General features: G+C 43.2%; 1 protein-coding gene across 2 annotated transcripts in view; it reads left to right on the top strand.

Moving 5' to 3' along the window:
• The first annotated feature begins 634 nt into the window (after window positions 1–634).
• LOC126356033 (trypsin alpha-3-like) overlaps window positions 635–14,544 on the top strand; it is a 307,460-nt gene continuing 293,550 nt past the window's right edge. Inside the window, exon 1 of one of the 2 annotated variants that reach the window (XM_050006688.1) lies at window positions 635–721. Coding sequence is in view for 1 of the 2 variants with exons in the window: in XM_050006686.1 (XP_049862643.1) it covers window positions 664–721 (58 nt within the window). In the remaining variant the exon portion in view is untranslated. The remainder of the gene's footprint in view (window positions 722–14,544) is intronic. The other variant, XM_050006686.1, reaches the window with a different exon arrangement.

Here is a 14,544-nt window from a genome sequence, read left to right as displayed (position 1 = left end):
ATGAAATTTTCTATGCAAATATCACACAAGAACGCTACCAGAATCGCTTTTTAACCAGAAGTACAGTCGGAAAACACTGTTTTTATGGCCTTAATTAGCGTGAAAAGTTCAAAGGGTGTAGCAGTATGTGAAAACATAAAAAAGTTCGATTAAAGTAAAATAAAAAATCTTTGCAGGCAACGCAGTTTATGTGAGTGAAGGAGTGGGCTCTAAGTTAGTTAAATATAATTCTTATCACTTCAGAAATTTCTGTTGTCTAATCTCGCATAGTCTTTTAGTTCTTCTGCGTGCATGGAAATGTAATTAGATTGTTGTACTTTCATCGTGATGATATCAGACTTAATCAAAATAGCACGTGTTGCGTGAATGAAGATTCAAGCTTGTTTCGAGCACCCACCGCATAATCTTGGATTGAAAAAGTCACTTTGATATTATCGCCAACGACCTCACCTCCACCCAACAGCCAATGCTCCCCCCCCCCCCCCCCCCCCCTCGCGACGTGCTGTGCAATAGACTATACACTGACATGCGCACATACTTGGAATCTGATCCCCGTACGTATCTTATCTGTAATACAGGAAGTCACTAAATCTCGGTGTTGGACAGGCCGCACCATTCAGTAGCCAGGTCGCACTGAAAGTGGTAATCAAGCTGGCTGTCGGTATGTGGGGGACACTGGCCTCACTCTTTGTCATCTCGGTGGCCACGTTGAGCCCAACCAGTGAGTAACAAACAAATTCCATACCTACACTTGCACATATAGATGTTTAGCAAATAATAGACACACCTGTATTTCAGAAAGTAGAACAATTAGTGAGATGATGTACCGATCACTTATTATTCGTCCGCACAAAGATTCGTTTTTAGCTCTGTACACTTAACGAGACAATTAGAGAATGGCGACAAAGTTGGAACGAGGAAGGATGAGACAGGGAACCGGTCGAGACCTGTGGAAAGCAGCCACTTCACCATTCGTTTGTAACAATTATTTTTACGACTGCATCTATATTTCGCGCTCCACCTGTGGAGATTAGTTTGCGTACCATTGTCTCACTATTCTTTTCCTGTTTTACTTGAGAAATGCTTGCTGGAGGAACAATTGTTGCTAAGCTTCCGTGAGACCTCGAATATCTCCAATTTTCCTTTGGTGGTGTTCCTATGATACGTACATCTACATCTACCTCTACATGGATACTCTTCAAATAACACTTAAGTGCCTGGCAGAGAGTTCATTGAACCAACTTCACAATAATTCTCTATTATTCCACTCTCGAACAGCGCGCGGAAAAAAGAAAGTTGGTGATTGAAATTTTGGAAGAAGGTTCCGCAGCAACGAAAATCGCCTTTGTTTTAATGGTGTTCATCCCAAATCTGTACCATGTCCGTGACACTCTCTCCTCTATTTTGTGGTGATACAAAACGTGTTGCTCTTCTTTGAACTTTCTCGATGTACTCCATTATTCTTATCTGGTAAGTACTTCAAAAGAGGAGGGACAAGCGTAGTGTGGGCAGTCTCGGTAGTAGATCTGTTACATTTTCTAAATATCTTGCCAATAAATTGCAGTCTTTGATTTGCGTTTCCCACGACATGTTCTATGTCTTCCTTTCAATGTAAGTTTTTCTTAACGGTAATTCCTAGGTATTTAGTTGAATTTACTGTCTTTATATTAGACTAATTTGTGGTGTAACCGAAGTTTGTCGGATTCCTTTTAACACTCATATCGATGACCTCACATTTTTCATTCTTTAGGGTCAATTGCCAATTTCTTAACATACAGATATCTTTCCTCAATCGTTTTGCAAATGTTTTGATCTTCTGACGAGTTACTAGACAATGAACGACAGAGTCATCTCCAAACAACTTATACGGCTGGTCAGATTGTCTCCTAAATCGTTGATATAGATAAGGAACAGCAGAGGGCCTATAAAGCTACCTTGGGGAACGCCAGAAATAACTTCTGTTTTACTCGATGACTATCCGACAGTTACTACGAGCTTTGACTTCTCCGACAGGAAATCACATATCCAGTTACATAACTGAGACGATATTTGATAAGCACGCAATTTCACTACAAGCTGCTTGTGTGGTACAGTGTGAAAAGCCTTTTGGAAATCTAGAAATATGGAATCAATTTGAAATCCCTTGTCAATAGCACTCAACACTTCGTGTGTGTAAACAGATAGTTGTGTTTCACCAGAACGATGTTTTCTAAATTCATATTAACTGTGTGTCAATAGACTGTTCTCTTCGAGGTATGTCATGATGTTAGAGCATAAGATATGCTCTAAAATCCTGTTGCATATCGACGTTAATGATATGAATCCGTAATTTAATGGATTACTGTTACTACTTTTCCTGAATATTGGTGTTATCTGTGCAACTTTCCAGTCCTTGGATGCGGATCTTTCGTCGAGCGAGCGGTTGTATAAGATAGTTAATATGGGTCTATTGCATCAGCATACTCTGAAGGGAATCTTGTATTTAGTGTGGACAGGAGACTTGCTTTTATTAAGCGATTTAGTGTACTTCACTACTCCGAGGATATCTGCTTCAAAGTTACTCATGTTGGCAGCTATTCTTGATTCAAATTCTGGAATATTTAGTTCGTTTTCATTGGTGAAGGAATTACGAACGGCTGTGTTTAGTAACTCTGCTTTCGCAGCACTGTCGTCCATAATACAGGGTTATAGGGTTATTCTAAATGGCGGACTCATTTAAAAAAATTGTATGTATTCAAGTGTAAGTCCGAAATCAAGAAGCTTTATACCGATGAAAAGAGGAAGTTTCAAAGTTTTTGGCGGACGGTGGCGGGCGAGCGGCGATGGTTTCAGAAGCGGCCGGTAGAGTTCGCGCGGCAACAGGGCCGTCATTCCGTTTCACTGTCAGCTGTGAGCGAGATGGCGTCTCTGGAGCACGAGGTTTTCTGCGTTTCTGAGTTCGCGAAAAGTGAGCGGGCATTTCGCACCAAATTCGGTATTCAACCACAAACTCGCAAAAGTATTAGCCGTTGGTTTAAGGAATTTAGACAGACTGGAAGTGCCTGCAAAGGTAAAAGCACAGGCAGACCACGTGTGTCAGAGGATGATGTCCGACGGATTCAAGAAAGTTTTGTGCTCAGTTCCAGTAAGTGTACCAGTAGAGCCAGTGCACAATTTGTAATATCCCAAACAACTGTATGGAAAGTTTTAGACGGCGTTTGCTGCATAAGCCCTACCAATTACAGCTTGTGCTGGCTCTTAACCCCAATGACAAAGAGAATCGTCTCGCATTTTGCGTTTATGTGCTAGCAAAGATGGAGGATGACACATTGCTACAGCATGTAATTTTCAGTGATGAAGCGATATTCCACCATAGTGGAAAAGGCAACAGACGCGATGTTCGCATATGGGGTTTGGAAAACCCACATTCACCACTGCAATACGAAAGAGACTCACCAAAGATCAACGTGTTCTGTGCCTTATCCCATACAAAGTTTTACGAACTATTTTTCTTTGTGGAAAGAACTGTAATGGGGATCATGTACCTGGACATGTTGGAGCAATGACTGTTACGTCAAGTTATGGAAGACTTCCCGGAATTCATTTTCCAACAGATTGGAGCTCCGCCCCATTGGCACCATGATGTGCGAGGCTTTTTGAATGGTTCCCTCCCTCAGCGCTGGATCGGTCGCAGTGGACTTGAGGACCTGACTCTGCACTTCTGTCCACCAGGATCTCCTGATCTCACACTCTGCGACTATTTTCTTGTGGGGTTAACTGAAGGAAGCTGTTTACATCCCGCCTCTAGCAACCACTCTGAACAATCTGCGGAAACAGGTCACTGCTGCCGTGCACTTAGTAACAGCAGTGTGTGGGACGAGTTTGGTTACGGCGTCGATGTTTGCCGTGCAGCCAGCGGTGGCCACATTGAACATTTATAACATGTATCACATGTCTAATTATTAAAAACTAGTTAATTACTAATTATTAAATTTATTAAATTGATATCAAACATTATGTAAAAACTTTGAAACTTCCTCTTTTCACTGGTATAAAGCTTGTTCTTTTTGGATTTGTATTTGAATAAACATGAAGTTTTGGAAATGGGACCATAATTTAGAATAATCCTGTATTTCCATTGCTATCGCGCAGAGAAGGCATTGATGTGTTTCTGCTGCCATACTTTACATACGACCAGAATCTCTTTGGATTTTGTGCCAGGTTTTGAGATAAAGTTTCGTTGTCTAAACTATTAAAAGCAACTCGTTTAAATTTCACATATGTAAGAGGAAGTATCATATTGGTTGATTCTTCTAGGAACGCAATTTCTCGGAGTTTTAACAGGAAACCATTCTGAGATGCACCACGCCTCTTTTGTAGCGTCTGACACTGCTGCTAAACGAACATAATCCACATGACACATTCGCACTTATCTACCAATGATATCTGATAAGGGTTTCAGACTGACGAAAAATATGCAGATACCGGTCGAAGGAAGGTTTATTTCTAACAAGAAAGCCCTTGATTATGAGGGCACAGAAGGCTAATGATGTGTACGGCATTCGACGCCCCACGTATTGCTTACCACGCGACCACAATATTGGCTGCTAATGGCAACAGGGGGCGGTACTGGATGTATCCAATGGTGATCACAGCATGTTTCAACAGAGCATACTTGAAGTGCTTAATCGACTCACAACACTGTGGCAGTGCCAGTGGTGTTGATATAAAGCAGAGCAGTGATAACGATAAACAAAGCAAACATTGCGTTATATCTACAACAACAGATGCCGAAGTGACATTTCGTCAGAAAGAAATCCAAGGAATTTAGCAGAATGAGAAAGAAGTGGTAGATGTGTTGGTGGCATGCATGTTAGACGCTCGACTGCGTAGACAGTGTACACGAGGAGTACAGTGATGACGATACGTGCTTAACAAGTGAGAGTGGCACTGAAATAGCTGCCGAGCCCTGTAGTTCGTCATCCTCGTCTGACAGGGAGCAGCCACAAGTCATGTCCCCACTGAAACTGAGGGGAAAAAAATATGGACAGAAGTCCACAGCAGTATGACCACATAGTCCATTAGGAAAATTACGCACATTCAAGAGAGGACAAGGCACACTTGTTACAAAAACTGGCATTTGCACGTTTCAAGGATGCTCGATACAATTGATGAATGATAGCGAGCTTCTATCTTACGCACATTACATTGCGGGTCACACAGATTACAGCGAAGCAGTGAATGGCAGTATAACTTCAAACGGTGTTACATAATTGGAAGACGTAAGACAGCGAAATTTCAAACAAAGCGTCAACTTGTCGATGCGGAACAAATTGCGGAATCGGCGCTAAAATTTTGAAAATGAGATAAACTTATCCCATCGTTCAATGAGGAACTTATTTTCACCTCCGACCAACTGGGATTTGAAGAGGAGGTGCATATGAAAGGAACCATGAAAATTAAAGGTACCAAGATAGTTGTATCAAGATCAGCTATAGTCAGTGCCTTAATATGTTCATATACAATTACGCCGACTGTCAATCTGAATGGTAAATTAGAATGAGATTTTCACTCTGCAGCGGATTGTGCGCTGATATGAAACTTCCTGGCAGATTAAAACTGTGTGCCCGAGCGAGACTCGAACTCGGGATCTTTGCCTTTCGCGGGCAAGTGCTCTACCATTTGAGCTACCGAATCTGCCAGGAAGTTTCATATCAGCGCACCTCCGCTGCAGAGTGAAAATCTCATTCTGGAAACATCCCCCAGGCTGTGGCTAAGCCATGTCTCCGCAATATCCTTTCTTTCAGGAGTGCTAGTTCTGCAAGGTTCGCAGGAGACCTTCTGTAAAGTTTGGAAGGTAGGAGACGGATACTGGCAGAAGTAAAGCTGTGAGTACCGGGCGTGAGTCGTGCTTCGGTAGCTCAGATGGTAGAGCACTTGCCCGCGAAAGGCAAAGGTCCCGAGTTCGAGTGTCGGTCGGGCACACAGTTTTAATCTGCCAGGAAGTTTCATATCAGCGCACACTCCGCTGCAGAGTGAAAATCTCATTCTGGAAACATCCCCCAGGCTGTGGCTAAGCCATGTCTCCGCAATATCCTTTCTTTCAGGAGTGCTAGTTCTGCAAGGTTCGCAGGAGAGCTTCTGTAAAGTTTGGAAGGTAGGAGACGGATACTGGCAGAAGTAAAGCTGTGAGTACAGGGCGTGAGTCGTGCTTCGGTAGCACAGATGGTAGAGCACTTGCCTGCGAAAGGCAAATGTCCCGAGTTCGAGTCTCGTTCGGGCACACAGTTTTAATCTGCCAGGAAGTTTCATATCAGCGCACACTCCGCTGCAGAGTGAAAATCTCTTTCTGGAAACATCCCCCAGGCTGTGGCTAAGCCATGTCTCCGCAATATCCTTTCTTTCAGGAGTGCTAGTTCTGCAAGGTTCGCAGGAGAGCTTCTGTAAAGTTTGGAAGGTAGGAGACGGATACTGGCAGAAGTAAAGCTGTGAGTACCGGGCGTGAGTCGTGCTTCGGTAGCTCAGATGGTAGAGCACTTGCCCGCGAAAGGCAAAGGTCCCGAGTTCGAGTCTCGGTCGGGCACACAGTTTTAATCTGCCAGGAAGTTTGAATGGTAAATTGTCTGAAAAGTTATTTATTCTGTTGTGAGGTGCTTTGCCTCCTATGATTCTTTTTCGCGTGTATAATTTTGCAAGGGCAGCAGGCTGAACTTACGTCACAGCAAGCAAGAGTGGGAAAATGGGCATAAGAGAACTACAACTATGGTATGAGGACTGCTATTGGCCAATACCTGGTCAACGTAAGTTGCTTTTGCTCGATTCCTCGTCTGCGTACGAAAATCATGCTCCTTTAGAGCAAAATATCCCTCCTGAAAAGTGTGTGAGATTACAGTTCATACCACCTGGAGCCACTGGAAAGATTAAATCTGTGTATGTTTCGTTTCTGTGCCTGTAAAACACATTATCACACTATCTGAAGCTACGGTGTAAAGAAAAGCTAAACGACAGACTGTTTGGCATTCAGCTGCATGCCAGCACATTCCATCAATTCTCGTCACCCCTTTGCACCAATAATGGCGCTATATGCCTTCTCTAAGAGTGGATGCCTAGCTGAACGTCCTACGCGGTTTGTAACTCCCAAGGATTTTGCCTTCGATCTTGATGGTTTGAACCTTTGTGATTACTGTGGCTCGCCATTGTCCATTCCGTGTTCATGGTGCAAGTTAATAGTTTTTTTAACATTTCTTGAATGTCAACAATGTCCGTTTTGTGAAGTGTAAAACATACATCCCATAAAAGGTTTCTGTCTACGCCTTCCGGACTCATTTCTGTCGCCCTCCTGATGCACATGGTGAGTCATTAGCAGCTAATATTTTCTTGTCATAATTACTAACACAACATTTCCAAATGAAACTTACTTGTGATTGAAATTGCGACATCGCTCTCAAGAGGTTCCTTGTAAGCTTCGTCCTTCGTGGGTGGACTATAGTTTCTGAGAATTCTTCCAAGAAATCTCAGTCTGCCAACTGTCTTTCAGATAATTAGTTTCATGTGGTATTACTATTACTCCCACAACCCTCTAATACTTTCTTATTCCTTCACGAATGGTGGGAAGGAAGAATCACTTTCAGTAAACATCTATATAATCTCGAACTTACCTAATTTAACCGACATGTCCATTTCATGGTGTGTATGTCGAAGGAAGTCTTATTTCACATGACTTTTCATGGAACTTGTGTTCTTGGAATTTCGATAGTAAGTTTCCCCAAACAAACATGCAGTTCATCCTTGGATATTTTTGTATCCTTCGTTAATTCTATCTGTTAAGAGTGCCTGATACTGACAAACAATATTCATCCGTTAGTCGAACCCATGTTACCATTTTTCTGAAATCCCAACTGATCACGCCCGAAGGCGGCTTCTACCATTTTTTCCAATCTTCTGCAACGAATTTGCTACAGTCATTTGCAACCATGGCTTATTAAACTGATAGTTTTCAAGCCTGGCAGCAACCGCTTTCTTTGGAATTGAAATTACTACATTATTCTTAAAGTCTGAGGGTATTTCGTGTGTCTCGTACATCCTGCACACCAGATGGAATAGTTTTGTCACGGCTGGCTCTCCCAAGGATTTCAGTTGCTCTGATGGGAATGTTGTTTACTCCCGAAGCCTCACATTTCGACTTAGGTCTTTCCGTGCTGTGTCAGTTTCTTCTCGCATGTCATATCTCCCATCTCAGCTTCATCTACGCCCTCTTCCATTTCAATAATGTTGCCTTAAAGTTCATCTTCCTTATATAGACACTGCGTATGCTCATTCCACTTTTCACCTTTCCCTTCTTTGCTTAGGACTGGTTTTCCGTCTGAGCTTTTGATTTTTTTTCATACAGGAGTTTCTCTTTCCTGAAAAGGACTCATTAATTTTCCTGTAGGCGGTATCTATCTTTCCACTCGTGAAATATGCTTCTAAATATTAATATTTGTCCTCTAGCCATTTCAGCTTACCCAGTTGGGACTAACTCATTTTTTAGACATTTGTATGCCCTTTCGCCTGCTTCATTTGCTGCATTTTCATATATCCTCCTTTAATCAATTACATCTACATCATACTCCGCAAACCACCTAATGCTGTGTGGTGGAGGGTACTTTTTGCACCACTAACTGAGCCCTCCAATCCTGTAACACTTTCGAATAGCGGGTGGAATGAATGACTGTCGGTAAGCGCCTGCATTGCTTCTAATTTCATCAATTTTCTCCTCATTACGCGAGACGTATTGTGTGTGTGTGTGGGGGGGGGGGGGGGGGGGCGATGGAATATATTGTCCGATTCTTCCAGGAAAGTGTTTCAGTAGTAAATGTCTTCGTGATGCTGACTGCTCATATACTCTGAAATTTGTATTCTGTCACTTCCTAAGCAAAAATATCTTTCTACCTTTCTTAACATTCTTTGTCAGGCCAGTTTTCGTAGATGCTATCACAGCCTTACGATCACTGATACCTTTTTCTGTGTAAACTGATTCGATAAGTTGAAGTCTGTTTGTTGCCAGGAGATCTAAGACTTTACCCTCACGAGCTGGTTCTCTAATTATCTGCTCAAAGCAATTTCCGGACAAGACAGCCAGAACAACGTCACACGAATCCCTGTCTGTGGCATCAGTTTTGACATCATGCCACTCTCAAACCATACTTGGCAAGTTGAAATCACCCCCTGTTACAACAGCATGATCAGAAAAATTATCAACGATATTTTGCAAGATCTGTCTGAAACGCAATACCGCTAGGGCTCCTGACCCAGACGGTGTCTAAAAGCGTCGACTACAATTTTTGACCGAGATTTGAAACTTAATTTCACCCAGATTAATTCATAATCGGAATCCGTTATAACCTCGCTAGATTTCATTCCTTTATGCAAGAAACACGCCGCCACCACTAGCGGCTAACCTATCCTTACGACAAATATTCCAGTTTGAACTTAGGATTTCGTTGTCACTAACGTCTGGTTTCAATACTATCTGTTCATTATAGCCCTCAGTAAGCGATACTAATTTTGGGGCCTTTCCTTGGATGCTCTTGGAATTTCATAAAATCACATTAACTTTTTTTTGTCTCCGATCTGAGATAAAGAACTTTGTGGCAGAGTCGTCTGAGCCTCTGGTTTAGACCTTCCACTTAGAGATGGGTCGAACTCGTTCAGTCCCGTGAACTACTTCATTCATTTCACTCTTTGCCGTGTAGCGTTCAAATGAAGTAGTTCATTCATGAAGTACGGAAGCCTGGCGAAGTTACCCAGTTCGCCGCTCAGCCGCGGCTACGCTCGCTTTGCCTCGCTCGTACAATATAGCTTCGTAATACTTCATGATTTTACCAACAGATGGCTGAACTATGTAGTAACGTGTACGCAACGTTTCACGCTCTTACTCTTACAGCGTCTGAGTTAAACAGAGCATGGTCGAAGAGGACAAAGGAAAGATAAACAGAAAAGCCTGTGACATATAAAGGAGGTATTACATTTAATCTTGCTCGACATTTTCTCATGAAGCGCCCAAAAAAGTCTTTATGTGCCAAATGAAACATTATTTGTTGTATTCAGGGACTGAAAACTAGGGCTACCAACGAAATGCAGTCCAATTTTATGTTCCTTTAAAAATTTAATCCAAAATAGAATGAGTATGTTTACCGCTGTCACAAAGTCTACACACCTACGTTAAGTAATTATTCAGAAGTTTACCTGTAAATTTATTTTTGTTGAGAATAATAACCCTCCTTCAAAACGTAAACTGTCACCTGTAGTCATTGGTACGACTTCAGGTACAATCCCTCTTTGAGTGTTATTAACAAAACTTCTATTTTCATGTTGGCTGTGCGTGCTCACACAGCCAGCCTCTTCGTTTGTGTCTTTAATATTCGTCTGCAAGCTCTGCCAACGGTAGGCTACCCGTAGACTCAAAGTGTAACTGCACAAATAGTCACGGGTAATGATGCCAGCACTACAGGAAGCAACTGACGCTGCTTACCCCTCGCCCCTCACGGACCCAACCCTTGTAAACCTATCGTTCCCCACAAACACCGCGCGATTCGTCGACAGGCAGTAGAGGGAGGACTGGAGTGAAGGGAGAATTAGTGACGCCGATGTAGTGGGAGAGGGGAAGAGAGTGAGTTAACTAGAAAGAAGTGTGGAGTGTGCTACCTGTGAAGGGTTTGAAGTACCAGTTCATTGAAATTGAGTGGTTAGTTCACACTTCACTGGAGTGAAGCGTTCATTTGAACGACTCATTCACGAGCTCCCCATCACTACTTCCACTCTGCTCCACACCTGAGGACCACGATTCAGGCCTGGGCACGATGCTAAAAGTAGACAGCTTAACGTGAATCCCGCGTGAGGTGGTAGTCGTCTGCCCCGAACCAGCCACCCGCCTAAAGGAGCCGAGGATGCCCTCAAAACCCAAGCGGCAGGCGTCGTTCGTGCCGACATGTGCCACTACATGCAGCCAGTTGCACCCAGTGAGCTCGATAGCCCGTGGCAGGGCCTCTTCCACATCACGGTCTAGACCCCCTGGCAAGCATACCGATTGCACACTGGCATTCCTTCCCGCCTTGCCTCCTATTTCCCTGAGGGGCTCCATCACCTGCTAATGACACTTGTCCGGACTGGGCAGGAAAATCTGCCACTGGCCCAGCAGGAGAGGCATCCCGTGCTGGCACGCAGTTATCAATCAACACTTGGTAGCACATCGTACCTGTTGCTAAGACGTAGGGAGCTGCGTCTTTCGCCTCCCGCCCAGTGACTCTCCAATCCACCACTGTCTGTCACTCACTCTCGAGCGAGAGCAGACCTGCCAGATGTTGCGTATCAGAAAATGCAGTAACACCCGCACCACCAGGGGAATCCAACGCCACCAAATGTGTCCCAGATCTCTGTCCCAGCGCCCCGATGTTGTCGCAATTTTGAGTAGTAAACAGAAGCTTGTCGGCGGTAGCCAACGCTGCTTCCAGCTGTTTGCGGACAGCAGCTTAATCTCCTTGGGTCCGCTAACAACTAGCACAGTCGCGAGCCACATCGCAGTGTTTAAAAACAGATATAAGATCTCATATGGCGCTGCTGAGTTTGGAATGTACGCAAAATATAACGAGGAGAATAGAGAAACCTAAAAATTGCTGTGCAGATTTCTCACTATGCCCTGAGACGCAATCTCTTACAAAGAAATAAACTTACCTGTGTATCTACAGTTACCTGATACTAGAAACCCTGATTACCCGAAAGCTGCTGCACGAGATAAATTTGGAAACTAGAACACACTGATCTAAACTACATCCTGTGTACAGCACGATGTTTAAACTTAGTTGTTTGACTTGGCGGTCAGACGGTGGGAAAATTACACTAGGAAGCCGGCTTACACAAGGATGTGCACCAAGGTTTACGCAAAAATAAAAACTTGCACGAAATCGCTAACAACTAGTCTTCACAGTAAAGAACACATTTATAGTTCACTCCTTTGCAGAAGAACATAACCAAACTAAACTAAATTACTGGGTATCAGGCACCTGCTGTTCTGCTACCGCTGCTGGCGCGTCTGCCCACGGCGTTCCTCGTTATCAAGGATTTCTACTATGCCTTGTCTTTTTACCTATTTTATCTTCTGCCGTCTTCACAGCTGCCTATACGTCTTCTGCTTTATTCCTTTCACCTGTTCTAGTCAACCTTTGACTAGCTCTTCCTCTAAAACCACTTGTTCTCTCGGTTTATAGAATTCCCGTCTGCTTAGTTTCCAACCTTTTTACAATTTCTTCAGTGTTAATCCACTGTTCGCAGTCAATAAATTGTGGTCAGAGTTCACACCTGCCCCTGGAAATGTATTACAATTTAAAATCTGGTCCGCAAACCTTTGTCTTACCATTATATAACCAACCTGAAGCCTTCCGTTGACTTCAGGTCTATTCCATGTACATAACCTTCTTTCATGGTTCTTAAACCAAGTGATAACGATGATTAAATTATGCTCTGTGCAAAATTCTACCAGACGGCTTCTTCTTTCGTTTCTTCCCACCAGCCGGCCGTGGTGGCCGAGCGGTTCTAGGCGCTTCTGTCTGGAACCGCAGTTTCGAATCCTGCTTCGGACATGGACGTGTGTGACGTCCTTAGGTTGGTTAGGTTTAAGTAGTTCTAATTTCTAGGGGACAGATGACCTCAGAAGTTATGTTACATAGTGCTCGGAGCCATTTGAACCTTCCCCCCAGTTGATATTCACCTACTTCTTTTCCTTCTATTGCTTTTCCTACTGTGGGATTCCAGACCCCCAATCATAATTAAATTTTGCTCTCTCTTAACTATCTGAATTACATATTTTACCAGGTCATACGTTTCTTCAATCTCTTCTTCTCCTGGACAAATACTTACCGAACCAACTTGTACCAGTATGGTAGCTGTGGGCTTCATTTCAATCTTGGCTACAATAATACGTTCACTATGCATTTCTGTTTTCTTATGCATTACTAAACCCATTCCTCATTACCTCATTTGATTATGTATTTATAGCCTTGTATTCCTATTCCTCCTGCTACCGAACTTCACTAATGTCCACTGTACCTAACTTCACGTTACCCATTTCCATTTTTAAATTTCTTACGTACCTTCCAGATTAAGGTATCTAACATTTCACTCTCCAATGCGTTGAATGTTAGCTTCGCTTTCCTAATGACAGTATCTCTAGTGTAGTACCCGCCCGGATCAGAATGGGGAACTATTTTACCTCTGGAATTTGTTTCCCAAGAGGACGCCATCATCATTTAACCATACAGTAGAGCTCCATGTCCTGGAGAAGAATTACGGTTACAGTTCCCCCTTGCTTTCAGCCGTTCGCAGGACCAGCACAGCACGGCTATTTTGGTTGATGTTGCAAGGCCAGATCTGTAAGCCATCCAGACCGTTGCCCCTGCAATTACTGAAAAGGATGGTGCTTCTCTTCAGGAATCACACGTTTGTCTGGCCTTTCAGCAGATCCGTTGTGGTTGCACCTATCTGGATCTGGATCTGTCTCGCTGCCCAACGACGAAACGGTCCATGTTTCATGGAGAGAAAAAGTAAAAATTTAAAAATTAATATTTGCACCAATGTATCAATTCTGGGTCTTTTACTCGTTTTTGTCGTTAAAATACAGTTGTTTTGCTTCGCACATGCAAAAGTGCGGTAACCGTGGCTGTAATAAAGTTTCAAATACATATTTGCACTTGCGGTAGCCTTCTCCCGTAAGATACAGTGTCTCGATACAAAGAAACTGATATCAAAGAAACATCATATCTTACATTTGTACTCGTACAGCAATTACCCTCAACATCCATGAAAAAAAAAAATCTGCCCCGATGCACGATAACATCTGAAATTTGCACATACGAAGTTTTTTATGACTGAGCTCGATTTGAAGGTCACAGAATTTAAACTCTATACTTTTTATAAATGTGTGAGAATACGCGTGATGAACGTACTGCCAGAAACAGGCGTCATCGTATTGGGCGCGAGGGTCTGCGTGCGAGGAACATTACCACTGCTGTCAAAGTGCTGTAAAGGTCGTGCAGTAGAGCCGAACGATTTCATTCGATAACAAAATATCTTGGGCTTTTGAAACTTTCTGACTCACTGATAGGAGATAAAGCGCTTATCAACAAACCTAAATGAAAAAGTTTCCTGTACCAATGACTGATACATTACGCCACTACGCGTCTCAGTAACTCACGCCATCATACTCGGGAGAAATAATACGTAACGTAAATTCTTTTTATGGCCGGCGAAGATCAAGAATTACCTACTGTAGGAACAAGCCAAGTGGCAAAGACGTTTTACGTCGTCTCTGAATGGCGGTACGAAACTGTTCACATCCACAGCACTCCTGAGCCATAATACTGCAATGAAAGAGCGATGGTTGTGAGGGGAAGCCGCCAGACAGAATTTTGCACAGAAAACATCGTTGTTAACAATCGATGGTTTAAGGAACATGAAACCAGGCAGTGGACGTGGAAGAGACTTGGAGACCTCGGAGGGTAAGACAGATGGCTCTAAACCAGATTTCAACCT

The sequence above is a fragment of the Schistocerca gregaria genome, chromosome 3, assembly GCF_023897955.1.
Source record: "Schistocerca gregaria isolate iqSchGreg1 chromosome 3, iqSchGreg1.2, whole genome shotgun sequence".
NCBI lineage: Eukaryota > Metazoa > Arthropoda > Insecta > Orthoptera > Acrididae > Schistocerca > Schistocerca gregaria.
Note: the sequence above shows the minus strand (reverse complement) of the source record. Positions and strands in the feature narration are given on the sequence as shown.